This window comes from Notothenia rossii (genome assembly GCF_949606895.1).
Source record: "Notothenia rossii genome assembly, chromosome: 10".
Taxonomy (NCBI): Eukaryota; Metazoa; Chordata; class Actinopteri; order Perciformes; family Nototheniidae; genus Notothenia; species Notothenia rossii.
Genome location: NC_136908.1, coordinates 3,266,936 through 3,290,525, shown reverse-complemented (window position 1 = coordinate 3,290,525; position 23,590 = coordinate 3,266,936). Strand labels below are relative to the sequence as shown.

The 23,590-nt window shown below is 40.2% G+C and overlaps 2 protein-coding genes across 5 annotated transcripts in view; one reads left to right on the top strand and one right to left on the bottom strand.

Annotated features, from left to right (window-relative positions):
* Window positions 1-2,032: 2,032 nt before the first annotated feature.
* On the top strand, window positions 2,033-6,715 carry kcng2 (potassium voltage-gated channel, subfamily G, member 2; the record flags this gene model as incomplete). Its single annotated transcript, XM_079654632.1, has 1 exon — window positions 2,033-6,715. A coding segment is annotated over one exon (891 nt), but the record flags the coding sequence as incomplete, so codon positions are not given.
* Window positions 6,308-23,590, bottom strand: part of slc66a2 (solute carrier family 66 member 2) — a 29,370-nt gene continuing 12,087 nt past the window's right edge. For all 4 annotated transcript variants that reach the window (XM_079652704.1, XM_079652701.1, XM_079652703.1 and 1 more), the window contains one exon: window positions 6,308-8,427. In XM_079652704.1, the coding sequence (XP_079508830.1) occupies window positions 8,217-8,427 (211 nt within the window). In that variant the 3' untranslated portion in view covers window positions 6,308-8,216. The remainder of the gene's footprint in view (window positions 8,428-23,590) is intronic.

Below are 23,590 nucleotides of genomic sequence, written 5' to 3'. Positions count from 1 at the left end.
TTTTTTAAGTTTCCCCCAGGGGTGACTTTGCTTTAATAACCAAGTAATCTCTTATAATTATAATTTAAAATATTTATGAACGCTATTTCAGCAGTCGTGGAAGAATAGATTAGCTTTAAAAGAGAGGATATTTCAGATGTGTTTTTTGTAAAGCTCACATGGTGCAGGCTCGTCTGTGAACGACACCGCTGACAGTTAATTATCTGCGTAACATCTGCGGCGTAACTTCAGACTTCCCCTCTTGAACGCTCTGGTTTGATATGTGGTCTTTCCTAAATGAGATAATCAAAGCCTTTTGTTTTACACTTCATGAATCTTCCAGCAGATTCTCGTTTGTGTTTGTGTTGTGAGATCAAAGTGCTCAACCTCTGTCAATGACGAAGCCAAGAATCAAACAGCAGGCTTTGAAATTGATTTTTAATTACTGACTTCATATGAACCCTTTTCCACTGAGATTAGTTCTGGTTTAGACCCGAATGAATGTGTATTTTTATTCAGTTCTAACTAATGTAATAAAGGATTGTATATTTTTAAGTTTCTCTTGTATTAAATTGATTATTTTAGCCTTTGCACCAAAGCCTTTCAGAGCAAACAAACTAAAAGGTACATGTAGTATTTGATGACATTGTAGTTCAGTTTCATTTAGCTTTTGTTAGTAAACTGCAGTTTTTGTTTACACATATACAAGCTACGAACATTCACCAATTAGTGACGTATTTATGTCATAGAACAAAACAGGATAATCTCCTCAGCTTGTAGGAGAAACATACATTCCAAAAAACGCAGACTTTGAGGCGAGGGAACCAGAAATTTTAAAATGCTGACTCATTTCTGGGTTCTAGGACTCATTCCTGCGCCACTCAATGGGGTATTTCTGCTGTTGTGTAATTTAACGAAACCATTAAAGGTCCCCTATCATACTGTTCTTCATCAATATATTACAGGTCTCAGATATATACAGAGCCTGTCTCTGATTGGCTGAAACACCAAACAGATCATTGCAGCATTACCCATAATCCCCTCTGTTTCAGCCCTGTTTCGAAAGTGCTGATTCTCTGTCTGTTACTTTAGATGAAATAAGGAGCCCCTCCCCACGCCCCTCTGAGAGACATTTGGTTACAAAGAACTCAATGGTGCTCTAGGAGGAGATTCAGGTGATAAGGGGGGGGGGGGGGGGTTACCTTGGTTGCTGATTGGCTACTGGTTACACAAGACAAAACATTGTTATGACATCATAAAGTGGCCAAAATCTGACAGGTTTTTATATAAATGGATCTGGACAAAAAGAGAGAGAATCTTTGTTCCTGAAACTTTCGGAGTCTTTTTCCACAGAGGGGACACATGTTGATGTAGAAGAGACATGAAGAAGAGGGGACACATGTTGATGAAGAAGAGACATGAAGAAGAGGGGACACATGTTGATGAAGAAGAGACATGGAGAAGAGGGGACACATGTTGATGTAGAAGAGACATGGAGAAGAGGGGACACATGTTGATGTAGAAGAGACATGAAGAAGAGGGGACACATGTTGATGAAGAAGAGACATGGAGAAGAGGGGACACATGTTGATGTAGAAGAGACATGAAGAAGAGGGGACACATGTTGATGTAGAAGAGACATGAAGAAGAGGGGACACATGTTGATGTAGAAGAGACATGAAGAAGAAGGGACACATGTTGATGTAGAAGAGACATGAAGAAGAGGGGACACATGTTGATGTAGAAGAGACATGAAGAAGAGGGGACACATGTTGATGTAGAAGAGACATGAGAAGAGGGGACACATGTTGATGTAGAAGAGACATGAAGAAGAGGGGACACATGTTGATGTAGAAGAGACATGAAGAAGAGGGGACACATGTTGATGTAGAAGAGACATGAAGAAGAGGGGACACATGTTGATGTAGAAGAGACATGAAGAAGAGGGGACACATGTTGATGTAGAAGAGACATGAAGAAGAGGGGACACATGTTGATGAAGAAGAGACATGAAGAAGAGGGGACACATGTTGATGAAGAAGAGACATGAAGAAGAGGAGTTCATCATAATAGGCGACCTTTAACGTCTCTCTGTGTGCTTCTGTTTCCCTTTCTGCAGGGCGAGTGCTCCCAGAGGTGCTACAACATCTTTGTTCTGGAGACGGTGTGCGTCGCCTGGTTCTCCCTGGAGTTCCTGCTGCGTTTCATCCAGACTCAGAGCAAGTGGACGTTCCTTCGTACGCCTCTGAACCTCATCGACGTGTTGGCCATCCTCCCGTACTACATCACTCTCATCGTGGACTCTTTTTCTGTCGGCGGGAAACAAACAGGCTCCGGGAACAACTACCTGGAGAAAGTGGGGTTAGTTCTCCGAGTCCTGAGAGCTCTACGGATCTTTTACGTGATGCGTTTGGCTCGACACTCTTTAGGCCTGCAGACACTCGGGCTAACAGTGAGAAGATGCACGCGAGAGTTCGGACTTTTGCTGCTTTTCCTTTGCGTAGCCATGGCTCTGTTCTCCCCACTTGTGTTCCTAGCTGAGAGCGAGTTGGGCGCCAAGCAGGAGTTCACAAGTATCCCCGGGAGTTACTGGTGGGCCGTGATCTCCATGACCACGGTAGGATACGGAGACATGGTGCCAAGAAGCATCCCTGGACAAGTGGTGGCACTCAGCAGCATTTTGAGCGGAATCCTCCTCATGGCTTTCCCCGTGACGTCCATCTTTCACACCTTCTCACGCTCCTACATAGAGCTTAAAGAAGAGCAAAATCGCGCCTCGAGGCACAAGCCGGGCTCGCAGGATAGCACCAAGTCTCAAAACAGTGAAGATTCTCAAGAGACGGACAGTTATCACGGGATCACTGAGGCCTCGGCTACATCCCTGCAGAGGAGGAAGTTCATAGCTGCACAAAGGGCTGCTGACATTAGAGCGATGAAAGCTTAGCTGCTTTGTTTGTGTTTCCCGTGGGACTCCAAAGTTGACAAGCTGAAGGATTGTGGGACTTTCCTTCTCGGGAGATTGAGGTCCCCGGCTTTGATCGTGTGAAGCGCTCGTGCTCCAGGGTGTATCTGAGTTTCTTAAGTTTTACTGAGGAGCTGCAGAGCATACATTTGAACTTGAAAAGACTGCAAACATTAGAACATTCATGAATAAACAACCAGTCAAATGAGATCTCAAAAAATGACAGTTCTGGCTGACTGTGATTCACATAAGTCTGCAAAAAAAAGGGAAATCCAACACCAAAACATCACACGTTGTTATTCAGACCTCAAGACTAATAATTGATGTTCCTCACGTAGCTGCTTATGAGAATAAAGGTGTTTGCTGAGACTTCAGACATGTAGTTTCATCTTTGATGTGCCATATCATCTCCATTTACTCTGTATTTGCTCAACCGGGGGCTCTGTTAGATAAGGTTTCACACACGTTCATTATGATGTCAGCACTTTTATTTGCAATGATACAAAGCTAATTAATATCCAGCATGATTACACAAGAGTCATTTCTCTTTCAAAGGGCTATGCAGTCAGTGTGAGACATTTTGTTCACTGTGGAATGACAAGAGGATGTTTCTACACTTACCAACATCAAGCTATCTTACCATGTGGGGAAAAAGCCAGTAGAACAAACATTAAGAGGGTTGTGTGATTGGTTAAACATCATCATTCAGGCACTAAAACCCACGGACCTTTTAATGACTAAAACCATTTCAGATAATTAATTATAATGTTCCAAGTCTTACACGATTTGCTCTAATTGCTCATACAGCACTTCATTTCATTTCACTTGAGTGCCTTGTACTGAAAAAAACCCCACAACATTCTGCAAATGATTGGAACTCATCAAGTGCTCGAGAGTGCAAATTAGATATTTTGATAAGCAGGGGCATGTTTATTCTCACAACTCTGAATTCACTGAAACATTACAAAAGCATGGAAATATTACACAGAACACTTCAAACAAATATACCCATTATATGCCAGTTTTTAAGAAGTGAGAATATTGTTTTGATTAAGTGGATGGTGAAATAAGACATCATTTGAATAAAAAAAAAGTGAAATGGATCTCTGCTTTGCGTCATGAATCGGTATTCTCTTCTGAAAAATGTTATAATGATTATAATGAAAACAGTCTCCGAGTGGAGAGGCTTTGATTTTACAATTAAATTATAAACAAGGACGCTCTCAAATTTGCAAGAGTGCGTGCTGTGTTTCTGCAATTATGACATCCGGAATTGGTCCGTCTGCGGCTTGAGTCATGTTTTCTTTTCCACATCCGTTATTAATAATGAAAGAATGATGTTTCCTGGAGTGGTGTTGGCACAATGCGCTGTAAATCTGATCAATACTGACAGCACTTTGAAAAAATGAGCCTGTGGAAGATGTAGCTCGAGCTCTTGGTCGCGTTGCTAACGGGAATAAAAGACCCTGAACTAAATTCACCTTATGGCCGGGATCTCAAGCAGGTTATTTTAGACTACTCTTCTTTCTTCAAAGTATGTTATTAAAAAGCTTGTGATTAAATCAGAGATAGATTTTTAGATTTTAAAGATAGAAGACACCATTCTGGTTCCAAGGATGAAGGCCTTTACACAGCTAGCGTGTGACATACATGCTAACGTCACAAAGCAAAACAATTCATATCAGCAGCAAATTTACAACAGAGCTGCCTCAATTTGCATCCCAAAATATCAGCAAAATAACGTTTTTACAAACAGTTTGAATTGATTATTACCACAGGAAAAACACTCCTGGTGCGAGCTATAAAGGCCTTTAGCATTAGCGTATTAGCTAACAGTTGCTAATGCACACATCAAGGCAGACACAGAGCATCATTAGCATTTATTTGGAGTGTCCTTATGAAAGTTAGTCCAATATTTACTTCCATTTTCACCGTGGTTTGTGGTTGCCAGCTCCTGAAAATTATCTGGATATTTAGCTGCTAAATGCTGCAACGTGTTCACCAGCTAAATAACTGCTAAATGAGCTAGCATAGCTTCGGATCTTCTCCATTTACTGAAAGGAAATCAATGGGGCCGTATTAAGAAGACTCATTACAGTATTTTTACAGTAGAGTTAATAAGATGAAAGCCCTTCCAAACAACTAAAACATTTAAAGAAAGGTTATTTTGTTTATCTACTACTAAGATATATGCAACCCAGTCTCACGGCAATTCGTGTTATAGTCACGAAATTAATTTAATCTATTGATTCGTGCTCACCAACACGATTTTTGCATTTTTTTGGTGTCACACAAAAGCAATGTATTTCTATTGGTAGTATGTCTCGTGCCTGCAGCACGTCTTTTTGTCCGGTCGGGTCTTGGAAGACCAGAAGCTGTGTGGTTCATAAAAACAGGTCCTTACTCAATATCTTACCCTAAGCCTAACCCTATCCCTTTTATTTTAAATTGTATAATGTCAGACCTTTTTTTTCCGTCCATGAGGAAAATAAATGGCTCAGAGCCTCAGAATACTGAAATCTGTATTTTTTAAATATTTTTTTCCTTCTAACTTGTTATTATTTGGTGCAGGCACGAAACATACTACCAATACATTGCTTCTAAAATCGTTCTGTGTCAGAATACTGAAATCTGTATTTTTTTAATCTCTTTTTCCTTCTAATTTGTTATTATTTACATTGCTTTTAAAATCGTTCTGTGTGACACGAAAAAAATAGGGAAATCGTGTTGGTGAACACAAATCAATAGATTACATTAATTTCGTGACTATAACATGAAATGCCGTGAGACTGTGTTGACATAGCTCCGGATTTTTTCCATTTACTGAAGTAAAATTCTATTAACTATAGAACTAAATATTCTAATTACTAAGATACATAAGCTTAGAAAAGTGCACCATCACTTCCAATATTTGCAAAAGTCCATAGCAGCCGTTTTTAAGTATTTATCAGTCACTCAAATTTGAGTGTTGTGTTTTTATGACCTTGAGTATGAATTCAAAACGTATTTGTTCCATCATCTTTCTTTAGCAAATTGATGGTTTAACAATATGCATGAACAAAAATGCAGATATCTTATTCAAGCCTAATCTATGAGGGACAGACCATCTTTGTTAAAAGGCACTTGGTGACCTATAAAGGGAATATTATAAATCCCTCCTTTCGCCCGTTCTGTGCTGGCACATTTTATCTGTCTCCCGCTTACAATTAATGTGCTTAATATTTAGATTGCATATGCCCAGAGACGGACCTCGGCTTATTCTTCCTTTGACAACTGATGTCTGCCAGAGCTGAATCGCTGACGGGAGAAACGATGGATGTCTGCACAACTGACACAAACATCTCCAAACAAAACATGACGCATGAGTCTCTCCGTGTCCTCTTTATTGGGCGCAAATGCAATATTATTCATTGGGATGGAAAAAAACTAAAATGTAACATAGTAAAAAAATTGCTTAAAATATATGCTGGTAACTTGTTTTTTTTGGTGCATAAACAAAACTATACGTGGGTTGCACAAATAATAAAATGCACAACATGGCAGTTTGTGGGAAAAAAATACCTTCAAATGACAAATCAATATAGAAATACAAAAAAATAACAAAGTGAAACCCACCACATGTATTACAATCACCCTCACCACTGTCTAAATGAACAACAGTCATACACTAGATTTATATTTAATAAAATGGTAACCAAATAAATAGGGTGACAACAAACGTGTAAACACAAAAGAAGTACGAATCCACAACTAAGAAGTGACCTTTTTGGGGGGGTATTTTAAGAGTGGGCAAAGAAATATTCTGCTGCCTCATCCCCTCTGGAACAAAAAAAAGGGAAGTTTTCATTTCTTAGGGCTTAGCAGAGGAGGACAGATTTGGGTCTGCTCGGGTACACAGTCCACTGAAGAGCTGACAGGCCTGACACCTCCGAGTTTAGCATTCCTCACCTCCCCAAAGAAAGATTACGAAACAATAAAAAAGGAAAACCCTTCAACGTGTTATGTGACAGCTTCTTCCTCTTCCTCTTTCTCTTCTCTGTCTGTCTGTCTTGTGATAAAAATGGCGATGAGGTAAAAACTTCCCAAAGCAGCAAATGAGATTGGATTTGTAATAAAAAATAATATGGTTATCCAAAGCTGATTGGAAGTGAGGTTTCTGGGCATATTCAGAAGTAGCCTGGTATAAAAAGGTTTTCTAAAAGAATAATTTGGCTGTATATAATTGGCAAGTTATAATCTCTCTTAATTCGGATTTAGAAACCTACGGGATAATCCGGATTTAGCTCAAAAGTACGCATTTAGTAGCATGTTCTTGCAAACTTGCGTTAATGACTTTGTACGCAATTGCCTTCAGTGTCAACGCACCTGAACGACTTTGGGGTTTCATGATTTTGTGGAATGAAAAATGTCCTTCATGGCTTCAGGACAAGTAATCCTGGGTTTGGCTTTACGACAAACGGTGCAACCTGAACATGGGGTGGATGATTGTTCCGACTTCAGACAAAAGACTTATGTCTTCAACAAAAGCTCTCTGTTACCATCAAGGCCTCTTATGTTTCTTATCATTGTTTACTTTAACCCTTTTGGGATGTTCCTTTATTTGGTAAAAGTCTGATTGCCTCTAGTTTCCTACGATCCCATTCCTCCCCAACTATCCCACAAGATTGAGTTTGTCACAGCACATTATCACCAGCTGTCCAACAAGTGGTACACTGACCAGCATTTCTCCACTGTGTGGGGAGATCATTTTCTACATTCAGTAATGTTGAATATTCTTTTGATTGATTCATACATTTGGATTGCTCGTAAATGCAGCAAGCCATGTTTGAATGTGTGTTTTAAGGCCGAGGGTCCATGCAACAATCACCAGCTAAGGTTCACATTTCGTTGTGCACAGATTACAGTGCATACGTCTCTAGTTATTTACCGCGTATATTCTCACGAGTGTGTGCATTATATTCTCCACATGCACAAAGATAAACTCTGCATTCCATCACGTCCAGTTTGAAAACAAGTCAGTGGGATAAATAAAAAAGGAACGTTCGTTTGTAACAAGTGTCCGTCAGGTACCGTTGGAAACACAGTGTGTGTATCTTCATGCCTAATTGGTGTGTGTGTGTGTGTGTGTGTGTGTGTGTGTGTGTGTCTTTATTTATACTTAAGGGAGCAGCCTGCATCATCTCAAGGTGCTTTGGTACTCCTGTGTGTTTAAACTTGTTCACAGCCCCTCTTAAAAGTGCTTCCTCAGTCACTGTTGTGTCTTCAGAGGGGGTTCTCAGAGGGCTTTGGCACTGGTGGTGTGGGAGGCGGTGTGGGAAACTGGTTTCTGAGGGAAGCGGCTGTAGTAATACACCTGGAAGAGGATGGTGAAGTCCACAAAGACCTGCAGAAGGCCACAGGTCCAGAACTGAACAGGAGCCTGAGTGAGCAGGAAGTATCCCGTCTTAAAGGTGTCGCCACTGGTCCACATCAGCACCATCTTGATACTGGGGGGGAAAGGGAAAGAGAAGGGAAGATTCATCTATTATTAAAGTCAAACGAATAATAAATGTCATCGTACTTAATTTTATAACAACATTTTAAAGTTATTTCATATACTACTACGACTATGAAAACTAAATAAATAAAGTTATGATGATCAAAATAAAGTGGACACATTATCAATATATTTAACATTATTTATTCAAGGGATTTATTACATACTTATTTTTTAAAATAACATTTGGCGTTCCTACAATAAACCTCAGCTCCAACAATTAACCTCGTAAAATACAATTATGACAATAATAATGAAATTAGTTTTTGGAGTAGAGACATTCTTAATAATTGTAATTATTTCACTTATTATTTATATATTTTACAGAATGTATTCATGTGTTTCTGTACATTTCAACTTGGCATTAACATCTCTTGTAAAAAGACCTGTAATGCACCGTAAATAAATGTCCATCCTGTTCTCATACTTTTTTTTTCTGTGTCTAGATTCAATTTGTTGTTAATGACAGCAGAACGCTGGACAAAAATATGCAATATCAGTTTAATCAAGAAGGGAACAGCACATTTTCAATTATGGGAAATTGAATAATGAATGTTCTCAGAGCGCATGTTTCTCATTAACCCTTGTTTCCAACGATTAACTTCATAAAAGTGTTTCCGGTACACTCTGAGCTGGCTGCTCTTAGGGTGAGTTACAGTAAAGCAAAAGAGTAAATGTTGGAAAAAAAGCGTCATGTGATTTTAAAAAGGTGAAGAGTTCTTTACAGCCTGAGCTTCAGCCTCTCGCTGGCATTTGGAAGAGCTGTAAACTCAACTAATGAGATCGAAAAGGGAAGTCTAACAAGGGGAGACGAGACACAGGATGAAGCCCTGAGGTCCAAGCCAACGACTTTCTCTACAGGTCAGACTCAAGAATAGACAAAGACTGTATCCACCGAACAAATGAGGCCTCTGAAAGTACAGCAAGACTCCACTAATGGTTCTGGGTGTTTTCTACAGCAGCAACACTTCTGCAGAGTCCGTCTTCTTTTTCATCAACTACTTCATGCTTGAGGCAGGAATAAAGATGGGCACTGCTGGCAGAGAAAGGACTGAGCCAGCTCTAAATGTACAATGCTCCGGTCTGCAAAAACACACTCAGGAATCCTCAGATGTGCTTTTCTGAAAGTACCTGCCGACAACAATGCAAAAACTCATGCGGAGACATTTGAAGTCCTTTCCCTCGAGCGTATCCCTTTGGTTAGTCAGCACTATCTGAATGAGCTACGCAGGAGAGGCTCTGAATAGGTGCTATTCAAATTCAAAGGGTTGGTTTAGGGCAAGAGATGCAAAATAGTTTGGGATTTATTCGTCCAGATTGTGAGATTTCCTGCCTGAATATAATGCATTTTGATTAGCAGAAGTTCTCTACTGTTAGAAATTAAAATCAATGTTGATATGGCGTAATTTGAATTAAATACACTATTTGATTTAAATCAGTTTTATTCTGAAAAACCGGAAGTTCTCACTATTAGCTTAACACTTTTATTCTGAAAATTCGTCACTTCCGGTTAGCATTTAGCATCTGGCGGAATCATACGATTTCAAACCTTGAACCAAGGTGAACTGACATGTGATGTTGTACACTGAGCACACTGGGATTAGCACTCATTTATTGACGCTGAATAATGTGTAGCAGGGAATGTTTAAATAACCACAGACGCCAGAATGATGCAATTTAGCTACAGAAAAAGGCAGGAATTGCATTGGACCCGCCCCCCGACAACGCCGGCCAATAGGAGAAGACCTCAGATGACAACAGGAAGAGCAAGCCAAGAATTGATCTCTTCGACCCCCTGACCTGAACTGACCGGTCGGATGTGGAGAGCGCCTCCACTCGCACATTTCATTTTGTACATCACCGCATATTTTGTGTAATTAAATGCTGTTAACTTTTATAAGCTTCCCTTGACTCTTTTCAGTCTCTCTTGCCTTCAGGGTTCTAGAATTGCTTTCACTACTCTGCAATGGAAAGGCCATTTCTCTCGAAGCAACTGTTCTGAAAAGACATTTTGACCTCCAACAAGAAGGTTTGTTTTGTTTGTCAAAAGATTACAGAAAAAAGTACTGGTTAGATTTTCTTGAAACTTGGTGGAAAGAGCAAAGAAACAAGCCATTACATTTTGGAGCAGATTCAAGTCAGTTGCTATTTGAATAAGCTTTGCAGGAGATGTTGTATTCCCTGAGTAAGTGCTATAACAACTCAAGGGGTTGGTTTAGGGTTAGCCATGCAAAAACTCATGCGGAGACATTTGAAGTACTTTCACTCGAGCGTCTCCCTTTGGTTATTCAGCACTATTTGAATAAGCTACGAAGGAGAGTCTCTGAATAGGTGCTATTAAAATTCAAAGGGTTGGTTTAGGGCTAGCCATGCAACAGAGCTTGGGTTTTATTCGTCCAGAATGTGAGATTTCCTGCCTGAATATAATGTTTTTTAATTAGCAGAAGTTCTCTACTCTGCAATGGAAAGGCCATTTCTCTAGAAGCAACTGTGCTGAAAAGACAAGAAGGTTTGTTTTGTTTGTCAAAATATAACAGAAAAAAGAACAGGTTGGAACTTCATGAAACTTGGTGGAAAGGCGTACAATTGGCCAAGGAAGAAGCCATTACATTTCGGAGCAGAGCCAAAATAGGTTGTGAATGCAGGACACTATTATATTTTAGAGCGTGTGGGTTTGGTTAGTCAGTAATATTTGAATAAGCTCTGCGGGAGATGTTTTACTCCCGGAGTTAATGCTGTTCAAATACAAAGGGTTGGTTTAGGGTTTAGGGTTAGCCATGCAAAATACCAGATTGTGAGGTTTCCTTTGATTCAAAGAGGTATTTTTGGTATTTACTTACGATGTTATGTCGTAGGACAAAACTCGAAAGCTTTTTAACCACATACATTATGTCAGGCATCTAACCACAAACAAATAAAAATGTCTGCACCACTCTAGGGTTGCTCTAAAGCACATGTGTCAAACTCGAGGCCCGGGGGCCAAATCAGGCCCGTGGTGGATTTAATTTCGGCCCGCAGGATAATTTCTAATTCCTATTAGATCTGGCCCGCCGGTAGATTGCACGCACACCTTCACTCCATCCTGAGGGTCTCCTCAGCTCAGAGCCTGAGCCCAAACATTGATGACCTTGCACCCAAGATGAGATGCCAAGTATCTGAGCTAGCATCACAGAGCAGCTCACTGAGTTTAATGGATGTTTCCTTCTGCACTTTCTCTCTCACGACAACAGGGCATGTTTGGTTTCTCTTTGAGGGAAATAGTTTTGTTGAAGCTTTTGTTGGCCTGTGGGAAAATGTAATCATAAGAACTGACTCTGGAAAAGCTGCAGATAGAGCCATAAGAAATGAACGAACTGATTATTTAATGTTTAATGTTGTTTTTATAGGCAATCATTTAAGCTTTGTTAGTTCCAGGTTTAATATGTGCAATAAGTTCATTTCAATAAGTTCTGCAATAAACATTGAACCAGTCCGGCCCTCCACTAGTACCCATTTTTTTATTTTGGCCCACTGTGTATTTGAGTTTGACCCCCCTGATCTAAGAACATACTGAAATAAACACAACAAAGCTTTGACTCCCGCAGCAGGAACAACGTGGTGGTATTACGAGAAAGAAAACAGGAGTATTTGTGTTAGCAGATTCCCTGTGTTTCTATAAGCCTCTCAAAGATGTAAACATGCGCCCTGCAAAGCGAAGTGTAACCCCAAATATCTGTCTTTCTGCCTCGCTGGGGTAAAGCTGTGCATCTCCTCATTTGTAAAGCCAATGTGTGCAAACCCCCCCCCCCGCTCCCCTCCCCCCCCATTGCTCTTTCCCAGCACAACCTCTGAATGTCAAGCTTCCATTTTCACACACTTCTTCTTTTCTACAAGCCCGCTCTCCACAGCACTTTCTATTCCTCACTGTCCATTCATCTTCCCACCACCTTTCCCTCGCCCTCTATAGCTTTTTGCATTTCACACCCCTCCCCCCCCCCGGCTTCACCCCCCTTAGTGGCTGCTGTATGAGTTGTGATGATGTGAATCTGCAGGTAATGACGAGAGAAGCAGGAGTCGTAGTTTGATCAATTCCTCCGATGGTTCCCTAATAAGAGGTAACGCGAGGAAGGGCCGAGGAACAGGCTGCAACATGTCCTGCTACTTATCCGTCACCTTCTCCGACACATCCATAGAGGCAGGATGAGAGAAGGCACGCTGAGAACTGGGCCGATATGAGGATGGTGGAGAAGGACTTTACAATTTGTACACTGGTTTGCAGAAGCATCGAATAACAGTAGCTTTGTTTGTGTTTCTGTGAGTACATACATGTAACTATATACTATATAAGGGTTAAAGCACACAATGTTTCTTAGGCTATGCAAAGATGGAGGAATTTGCAGGTATTTTGAAATGTTTCGAGGGTAAGAATATGACTTTGTTCTGGCTCAATCTATTACGAAAAGAAAAGCAATGATTGCAATTTTCTTGCCGATTGCAATTTCTCTTTGTGCCTAGGAACTGTAATTGTTAGCAAACATTTCACACAACATCATTGTTGTTTGTGTTGATTTTTATTGGAAAAAATTGAAGTTTTAGATAAACAAAATATATTAAACTTAACTGTCAATCCTTTGTTAATATGGGTATTACTTGATTTTGTTTGCCAGTGTTTACAGGATAACTATTTTGGAGTCTGTAGTCATCAAGTTGGGAAATATTTCTGATTATGCCAACCTTGCTTTTGTTGATCGTCGATTGGTCTGGCATTTAGTTGTGTTTAACTTTTAATTGATCTGATCACAAGTAGACAGATCTTTTCTCAATCAAACGACATTTCCTCCCACTCATTTAAAAGCAGCATTTGTCACAAGCTAACAGAAGTGTTGCCCTTTGGTTACTTTAGCGACAGTCAGCAACAGCAACTCCGCTGTTTACTGGGTACAAATAGACATAAGAGCTATACGTTAACATGTTTCCATGCTTTAATGTTCAAAAAGGTCCCATATTTGAGAAAGCCAAACCTATGTGAATGCTTAAAGGTGGGGTAGGTAATCTTGGAGAAACCAGCTCGAGTGCGCTAGAATTTGAAAATACACAACCGGAACAAATCTGCCACTTCCTGACAGAGCCCCTCCTCCAACACACACGAACGTGCACATGACCAATGAGGGCACGAGATAAGTTTGTGCACAGATGGAAGGCTGACAGGCAGGTAGGCCATCCAGTTACTTTAGCCGGCTCAGATGATTGGTCGAGCTTTTTACAGCGCCACGGCTTCAACAGATGATATTTTTTAATGGATGTTTTGTCAAAGCACTTCAGATATTCATTGATATCGGGATGTTAAGAGCATTCCATGGAATATAACAAAAAGTGTATCTCGAGCCGGTTTCTCAAACGTACCTACCCCACCCCTTTAATACATAATTTAAAATATATAATCATCTTACTAAACAGACTCAGTGAAGTCTGGAATCAATGCCATTAAATGTTTTATCCTCTCTCTTCAGGTTTTATTCGGCTGCCTTCCAAACAGCACACGATGGAGGTGGAAGCAAAGCGTCAGCATTAAATCACTAAGCACCAATTATTAACTTAAAAACTGGAAAGTATAATCGGAAGAGTTGCAGCGGAGTTCAGAAGGAAATTGTTTTTGAGAAAAAGTGTTGAAGGAATAAGAAGAACAAAGCCATGTATCACAAAATGAGAGCTTGCATTGTTTTTTTAATACAAAAATGTGCTTTCTGTGATTCAACACCAGCTTGCTTGCTGAGCAACAGCACACAAAAAGGGATTGTGTACTTAAGAAGCTGTAATGCCTGAAGATAAGCACTTCATGTGTGTAACTCAGACTCCTGAAGCCACAGGTTTAAATTCAATTGAACTTTGAAAGCATTTTCCATAAAGACTGTTTTCTGCCTTCAATCTCTCTTCTGTTAAAGACGATCTCTCTGGAGCCATGTTTTACAAGTTCTCAACAAGTGTTCCTAAAATACGCACAAGGAAAAGTCTTTCATCTGCTACTCTAAGGCCAAAATGAGGAGTTCGATCATCGATATAAAAAATACAGAGTGTGGATTGGCAGCTGGAAAGATGTCAATTCACTTCTGGGGCACGAGGTGTCCTTGAGCAAAAAAATAAAACCCCCAACTGCTCCCTGGCGCCCAACCCTAATAATAATAATTCATTACTACACATATTGGACATGTAACAGTGGATAGTACTGAAAACCATAGCAGCCCTTTAGCTCGGACACCCCTCCACTGATGCATCTGTACACTTCACATGTGTGTTTATGCACTTCCTGGCAACACAACAACAACAGGATTTTGTGCCCTGAACAAACAGAAACATATCGAGTGATTTTCATGTTTCCTGACAGAGCAGAGCCACAGCGCGACGAAACAGCACGTCAATAGGGATCCATACCAGCACGTATGTGTGTGTGTGTGTGTGTGTGTGTGTGTGTGTGTGTGTGTGTGTGTGTGTGTGTGTGTGTGTGTGTGTGTGTGTGTGTGTGTGTGTGTGTGTGTGTGTGTGTGTGTATGTATGTATGTACAGCAGGCTAAATAAGGCCCTGGCCTTCTTATCTAGCTCACTGGGATGCAGCCCAGATCCACAAGCCTCCCTTATAAGGCAGCAGCTGGACATCCCATCTCTCTGTTTCTATGTTGTGTTAATCTGTGTGTGTTGTGATGTATTTGTTTTATGGCAGGCTGCTCAGTATCAGAACATTCCTCTGGCTCTCTAGGCTGGGAACCATCTCTAATAATAGCTGCAGCCTGAAAACCATTAACACACACACACACACACACACACACACACACACACACACACACACACACACACACACACACACACACACACACACACACACACACACACACACACACACACACACACACACACACACACACACACACACACACACACACACACACACACACACACACACACACACACACACACACACACACACACACACACACACACACCCATAAAACATCTGTCTTCTTGTATTTACAGAAGCACTGGCTGAGAGAGTTTCCATCGGTGCCAAAGTTTCAAATATTATTTATTACTTACTACTTATTTTCACTATGTTTGTGTACTTCTATAATTTATTACACATTTGTTTTGACAAATTCTGCTGATGTTCAGGTGTATATCAGTATGTAGTGTCTCTACTTTAAAGAGTCCTCTCCTGCTGATGTTCAGGTGTATATCAGTATGTAGTGTCTCTACTTTAAAGAGTCCTCTCCTGCTGATGTTCAGGTGTATATCAGTATGTAGTGTCTCTACTTTAAAGAGTCCTCTCCTGCTGAGGTTCAGGTGTATATCAGTATGTAGTGTCTCTACTTTAAAGAGTCCTCTCCTGCTGATGTTCAGGTGTATATCAGTATGTAGTGTCTCTACTTTAAAGAGTCCTCTCCTGCTCATGTTCAGGTGTATATCAGTATGTAGTGTCTCTACTTTAAAGAGTCCTCTCCTGCTGATGTTCAGGTGTATATCAGTATGTAGTGTCTCTACTTTAAAGAGTCCTCTCCTGCTGATGTTCAGGTGTATATCAGTATGTAGTGTCTCTACTTTAAAGAGTCCTCTCCTGCTGAGGTTCAGGTGTATATCAGTATGTAGTGTCTCTACTTTAAAGAGTCCTCTCCTGCTGATGTTCAGGTGTATATCAGTATGTAGTGTCTCTACTTTAAAGAGTCCTCTCCTGCTGATGTTCAGGTGTATATCAGTATGTAGTGTCTCTACTTTAAAGAGTCCTCTCCTGCTGAGGTTCAGGTGTATATCAGTATGTAGTGTCTCTACTTTAAAGAGTCCTCTCCTGCTGATGTTCAGGTGTATATCAGTATGTAGTGTCTCTACTTTAAAGAGTCCTCTCCTGCTGATGTTCAGGTGTATATCAGTATGTAGTGTCTCTACTTTAAAGAGTCCTCTCCTGCTGAGGTTCAGGTGTATATCAGTATGTAGTGTCTCTACTTTAAAGAGTCCTCTCCTGCTGATGTTCAGGTGTATATCAGTATGTAGTGTCTCTACTTTAAAGAGTCCTCTCCTGCTGAGGTTCAGGTGTATATCAGTATGTAGTGTCTCTACTTTAAAGAGTCCTCTCCTGCTCATGTTCAGGTGTATATCAGTATGTAGTGTCTCTACTTTAAAGAGTCCTCTCCTGCTGAGGTTCAGGTGTATATCAGTATGTAGTGTCTCTACTTTAAAGAGTCCTCTCCTGCTGATGTTCAGGTGTATATCAGTATGTAGTGTCTCTACTTTAAAGAGTCCTCTCCTGCTGATGTTCAGGTGTATATCAGTATGTAGTGTCTCTACTTTAAAGAGTCCTCTCCTGCTGAGGTTCAGGTGTATATCAGTATGTAGTGTCTCTACTTTAAAGAGTCCTCTCCTGCTGATGTTCAGGTGTATATCAGTATGTAGTGTCTCTACTTTAAAGAGTCCTCTCCTGCTGATGTTCAGGTGTATATCAGTATGTAGTGTCTCTACTTTAAAGAGTCCTCTCCTGCTGATGTTCAGGTGTATATCAGTATGTAATGTCTCTACTTTAAAGAGTCCTCTCCTGCTGATGTTCAGGTGTATATCAGTATGTAGTGTCTCTACTTTAAAGAGTCCTCTCCTGCTGATGTTCAGGTGTATATCAGCATGTAGTGTCTCTACTTTAAAGAGTCCTCTCCTGCTGATGTTCAGGTGTATATCAGTATGTAGTGTCTCTACTTTAAAGAGTCCTCTCCTGCTGATGTTCAGGTGTATATCAGTATGTAGTGTCTCTACTTTAAAGAGTCCTCTCCTGCTGATGTTCAGGTGTATATCAGTATGTAGTGTCTCTACTTTAAAGAGTCCTTTCCTGCTGATGTTTAGGTGTATATCAGCATGTAGTGTCTCTACTTTTAAAGAGTCCTCTCCTGCTGATGTTCAGGTGTATATCAGTATGTAGTGTCTCTACTTTAAAGAGTCCTCTCCTGCTGATGTTCAGGTGTATATCAGTATGTAGTGTCTCTACTGGGACATGTCTCCATGCTTTAATGTTCAAAAACCTCTTTATTTTTCTCATACTGCAGCACCTTTTTTCACCCTCTGTCTGAAACCAGGAATAAAACCTAGATGTAGGTCAAAGTTGAACTTGAAATAGTGCTACTTTCAACTTGTGGAAGGAGTAGATACAGTAAATACAAACATGGTTATCATGAGCCAAAGAGGAAACAAAAAACAAGCTAAGACTGAGGAGGCATTTACAACTCATTAAATATTAATAGTTTGAAAAAGGATACCGGTCCTATTGACAATGATGTCATTTGCCTGTACACTATCACAGAGGTATTTCTTTTACCACAGAATGCTATTGTTTAACAGTGAATACAGCTGATACTTCCAGAACAAAGCATACAGTCCTCTAAATCTCTCACCCCGGCACAATTATTCTGTCTATTTGTGGATTTCTCCAAACGCTAAAGTGGTTTCCATGTGGCTGTATTAAAAAGGCACCTCACTACTTTAACAGTGGGGTCTTTTTCAAGCCTGTTATAAATGGAAAAACCCAGTAGTATAAGTGCAGAAAATGGATTAAACAGTGTGATTTCTCAGCTTTAAATGTTAAGGCACAGACAGAGAATTTTAATCTTTCTTTCTTCATAATTGTCATAATATCTTTTGGGGCAACAGTTCTCATTTCAGCCAGTTTAAATGTCAACTGTGTCCCTGTTGTTTTTGTTGTTGCAGAATGCATACGTTACATGGAAAAAAGAGGGGAAGTGAAATAACACTGAGGGTCAAAAAAGAAAAGATTAGGAGAGGATATGGGACACCGCATACACACAATGTATGAGGGGCATCAACGCATATCTCTAAGGGGCCATTATGGATGGTGTCAAACAGCATCAGTGAGGTTAACAGAGGACGTCGGGGTCAATAGAGGGCCACAGTGACGCGTCCTAAAATCCGGAAGTACGTTAGCATGTTACCACTTCCGGTTCTTTCGACAAAAAGCAATGCAATCTCTCCGTAGGGTTTTGGAAAATAGCTAGAAATAAAGTCTGTGGTTGAGAAATATTGAAGAGATGGATCACGTTTTGTTCTACATTAAATCCATCAGCAGTGACCCCACTGGTGATTTCTGAAGAGTTGACGTGTCTGAAAAACGATGGTTGTTACCAAGTGGCTGAATAGGACTACAGAAGTCGTGCAGGCCGTTGTACGTCATTACGCCGAACACGTAAACACTCCTCTGAGTTAGTTTCTGTTCTGCTTGAAAGCAAGTCCCTGCCTCCTGCAGACTGTTCAAACAAACGATTCAACTCGTACCATTTTGAATCTGTGTGTTTGAATATGGATCTGAAGTTGGCGTGACGTTGAAGCAGCGACCCTGCTGTAGTTCCTTTATAGCATAACGTTAGAATTTTGCTTCTGGCGACTAGATTTATGATTCGAAAAGGATAAAAGTAGGGTAGACATGTGGAGATTATCCGGCTGAACAAAACGTGACCCGTCTCTTCAATGTGTTTCAACCACAGACCTTAGTTCCAGCTATTTTCCAAAATCCTATGGAGAAATTGCATTAGGCGCGTTCACACCAAGTACTTTTCCCACAAAGGTTCCTGAGAACTACGATTTAGTTGCGTTCACACCAAAAAGTCCCAGGAACTAAATTAGTTCTAGAGAACCTTTTTTAGCCCCTTTTCAGTCCCTGCTAGAGAGCAGGGACTTTCGTGGGAGAAAAAGGTTCCTGTGTCGGATTGGCTGGGCGGATTGCAAACCACGCCCCGTCAAACTCCCCAAAACTTTTGTGAAGCCACCATTTTATCATCCTCGCATTGCATTATTAGCGTTAGCATTAGCCCAGCGCACCAACGCAGAGAGACTAACTTATGACAACACAAAATAAAACATGGGAGCGGTGGAGATGAGTAAGTGTCGGCGTTCTGGAGATTTACTCGGAAGGCTTCAGTAGAACTCCGGGGACTTCCGGCCGGGGACTTCGGGTGGCAGTATACGCCGTGAAGTTGTTTGCGGCCTGCCAGTAGACCCAAAGCAGAAAAAGAAGTGACGTCATCGGCTTCATTTGCCCAATCCACCCCCAATAACAAATTTCCGGTATGAACGCGATCTGTACTTAGTTCATGAGAACTAAAGAGTTCTCAGGAACCTTTGTGGGAAAAGTACTTTGTGTGAAAGCGCCTATTGCGTTTTTGTCGAAGGAACCGGAAGGAGCTTACTTCCAGGTTTTAGGATGCGTCACTGTGGCACTCTATGTACATCAGAAATAAAACCAAACACCTTCAGCTGTTTCCTCATGGGACTCATCTCCTCTGTCCATATTTTATTATTAAAAACTGCTCTGCTGCTGCTTCTCTGACAGTGCTGATAATGACAATATGAAGTATTTTTGAAGGGCTCCCTCAACAAAAGCAATGGGATCTTTCTATTGGATTTATTGGCATTATTGCAGATAATCTATCTCTGAAGGGAACACAGGGATTGTAGCCTTTGCAGACTATTTACATGCACAACAACTAAAACACACTATAAATACCAAAAGCACAATAGGGCCTTATTTCAGCCATCTAACCAAAAATAGGTTCAACTATTCTCACTTCTACTCATTCCTACACCACTCTATATGACAGTTTGTATCATGGCTACAGCTCTGGAAGTAGTTTGACACTTGTTAAAAATGTGTCTCCAGTTGGAGCGTGGGCTTTAACTTGGAGGATGGTTTTTTTGGGATCCTATCACTCTTTTTTCTTCCACCAACTTACAGGAAAAGACACCTTGTTTTACTTCTCCTGTCTGTTAGTTGTTGTGTCTGCAAAAAGCATGTGTGCACTTGTTCATTCAGACTTTCATTAATTCCCTAACCCTTCCTTCAGCGTGCATCAAAACAACCAAATTATTCGTGATTTAAGTAATTTATTTTTGCTTTTAGTAAAATAGCACGTTGAAAGAAAAACATCCTCACTTCATGGGATCTTGCTTTTTCTCCTTCCACACACACACACTTCATACACACACACATAAACCTTGAACGGAGTGGTGAGGTCTAAGTAACCTAGCAACAGCCTGCCAGACCCAACAGGTTGTGAAGGGAGAGAAGAGGACACAAACAATATCATCCGACTCCTATGGCAGCCTTGTCTGCAGAACACACACACACACACACACACACACACACACACACACACACACACACACACACACACACACACACACACACACACACACACACACACACACACACACACACACACACACACACACACACACACACACACACACACACACACACACACACACACACACACACACACACACACACACACACACACACACACACACACACACACACACACACACACACACACACACACACACACACACACCCCTCAGAGGTCATTCACAAAAGATACTGTGCATGCCTAAAAGAAGCCATTCTGTGATGTTGCTTTGTATTTCTGCATCCATCGAAGTTTGCTATTGCATTTTAACCCTAAAAATAGGTATGCAGAATCATACTTCCTGCTGTTGGGTTTGATAGCATGACAACTTGAAGGCTCTTTCTAAAAACATCCATAGCAATCAGGAGGATTTTTGTGCCAAGACTTCAGAATAAAAGTGTTTTTTTCTACAGGTTCCAACAATCAGAGGAAATCCATCATGGAAGTGGCGAAAAAGACCAGAAGGCATTGCAACCTCAGGAAAATTAAGTGTTTGATTATAGGCTGTATCTATGGATACCTTTATGTCCACCCTGGCTGAAAGCATGTTGACGCATAGAGTGGGGCAGCCATGCCGTATGTTTTGCAGTTAGCACTCCCTGGTTCCTCAATAACTAAATATATAACTAAATAAAATAAAAAAATAATGTTTTTTTTATTATGCACGAGTCAATTGACGGGTATTTGAAATACTATTATAAAATATAAAGCCATGCCTTCATGATGTCATTAATTGCATACAGCCTTTCCTATCAATTTTTAAAAATCTTAATAATAAACCGAAATAATATTTAACTGGATTTCGGCCATTTGTCAGACACATTGACACAAGTTTCGAACAAGTTTCAATGGAAAAAACGCCTATTTTAAGTCTGGGTAATATCATGTCCACCCTGACTGAAAGCCTCTTTACGTACAGGAACCCAAGTAGGACATTTGAAACAGTGGCGTTTCACAAAGAAGAAGAACAAACCCCGACCACATTAATCTGAACGAGAGAGATGAGTTATTGTTATTACAACGTAATTTTCCGATTATTTGAGAAGAGATCCTTTTAGTGTACATTCTTAGAAGAAGTGAGAAATGGATTTAATTTCTGGTTGACAGCTATCAAAGTGGAAAAATAAGAAACTGTAAATGTTTGCAATCATTTATGGCATTAATATCTAATTATTTTCAGTTGATTGCTGGAAAAGGGAAATGACAATTAACCATTTTTCATTAAAAAAAAATCTGATTCAAGAACAAAACTCTGTTATTAGATCCTTATTCTTCTTGTATGACAGTTATTGCTCAATCTGAAAGGCCTTTCCCAGCTTTGGAATTTCTCTGTTAGCGTAAGATAACCAGAGGTGGGAAGTAGTGGAGTACAAATACTTTGTTACTGTATTCAAGTACATGTTTCTGGTATCAGTACTTTACTCCACTACTTATTTTTCTGACCACTTTTTACTTTGACTTCTTACATGTTGAACCCAAATACCTGTACTTTCTACTTCTTACATGTTGAACTCAAATACCTGTACTTTCTACTTCTTACATGTTGAACCCAAATACCTGTACTTTCTACTTCTCACATGTTGAACCCAAATACCTGTACTTTCTACTTCTTACATTTTGAACACAAATACCTGTACTTTCTACTTCTTACATGTTGAACACAAATACCTGTACTTTCTACTTCTCACATGTTGAACACAAATACCTGTACTTTCTACTTCTTACATGTTGAACTCAAATACCTGTACTTTCTACTTCTTACATGTTGAACTCAAATACCTGTACTTTCTACTTCTTACATGTTGAACTCAAATACCTGTACTTTCTACTTCTCACATGTTGAACACAAATACCTGAACTTTCTACTTCTTACATGTTGAACTCAAATACCTGTACTTTCTACTTCTTACATGTTGAACTCAAATACCTGTACTTTCTACTTCTCACATGTTGAACCCAAATACCTGAACTTTCTACTTCTTACATGTTGAACTCAAATACCTGTACTTTCTACTTCTTACATGTTGAACACAAATACCTGTACTTTCTACTTCTTACATGTTGAACCCAAATACCTGAACTTTCTACTTCTTACATGTTGAACTCAAATACCTGTACTTTCTACTTCTTACATGTTGAACCCAAATACCTGTACTTTCTACTTCTCTCATTTCCAAACAGGCTGGTTCCTTTAGTCTGAATGTGTGTTTGGTGGCGTGATCATTATTATTTAGAGTCATTGCGTGCCTATTGATTTGAACACGATCCGTGTATCCATCATTTCCTGGTCTTCTCTAAAGAAGAGGGACCAATGGAAACGTTGTCATGTTGCCGTTGGTCACCATGGAAACATTCATTAGCTAACAATGACATTATTGTTCTATTAATATAAAGGGAGGTCAGGTACTCTTTAAAACAGCTGCTAGTTATGGGTACTTTTTACTGAAGTATATTTCAAAGCCCTCTTTACTTTGACTTGAGTAAAGAAGTTTAGTCAGTACTTCTACTTTTACCAGAGTATTTTTAAACACGAGTATCTGTACTTCTACTGGAGTGAAGGATGTGTGTACTGTTGCCATCTCTGCAGATAACTAAGATTATTTTTGTTGACATCATACATTATCATATACAAATGTGACATACGTTTACGGCAGACCAACTCGCAAATCGGGTAGTCACAAGCTCCGTGAACAATGAGGGTGGCAGACAGAGGGTAGGAAGCACAAACAAACACACAAACAAAAATAAATAAACAATAAACAAGGCATGGGACAGAGAGGGAGCTGTCATGGCCGGTTCAGTTGACATGAAGCCCTGCTGGAGTTCTGTTATCTTTCTGCTGCAGAAAGCAACTGAGGGGTTTCTTATCAGTGTGTTACATTGCAAGTCTTTTGACTTTTCAATTCCTTTTAA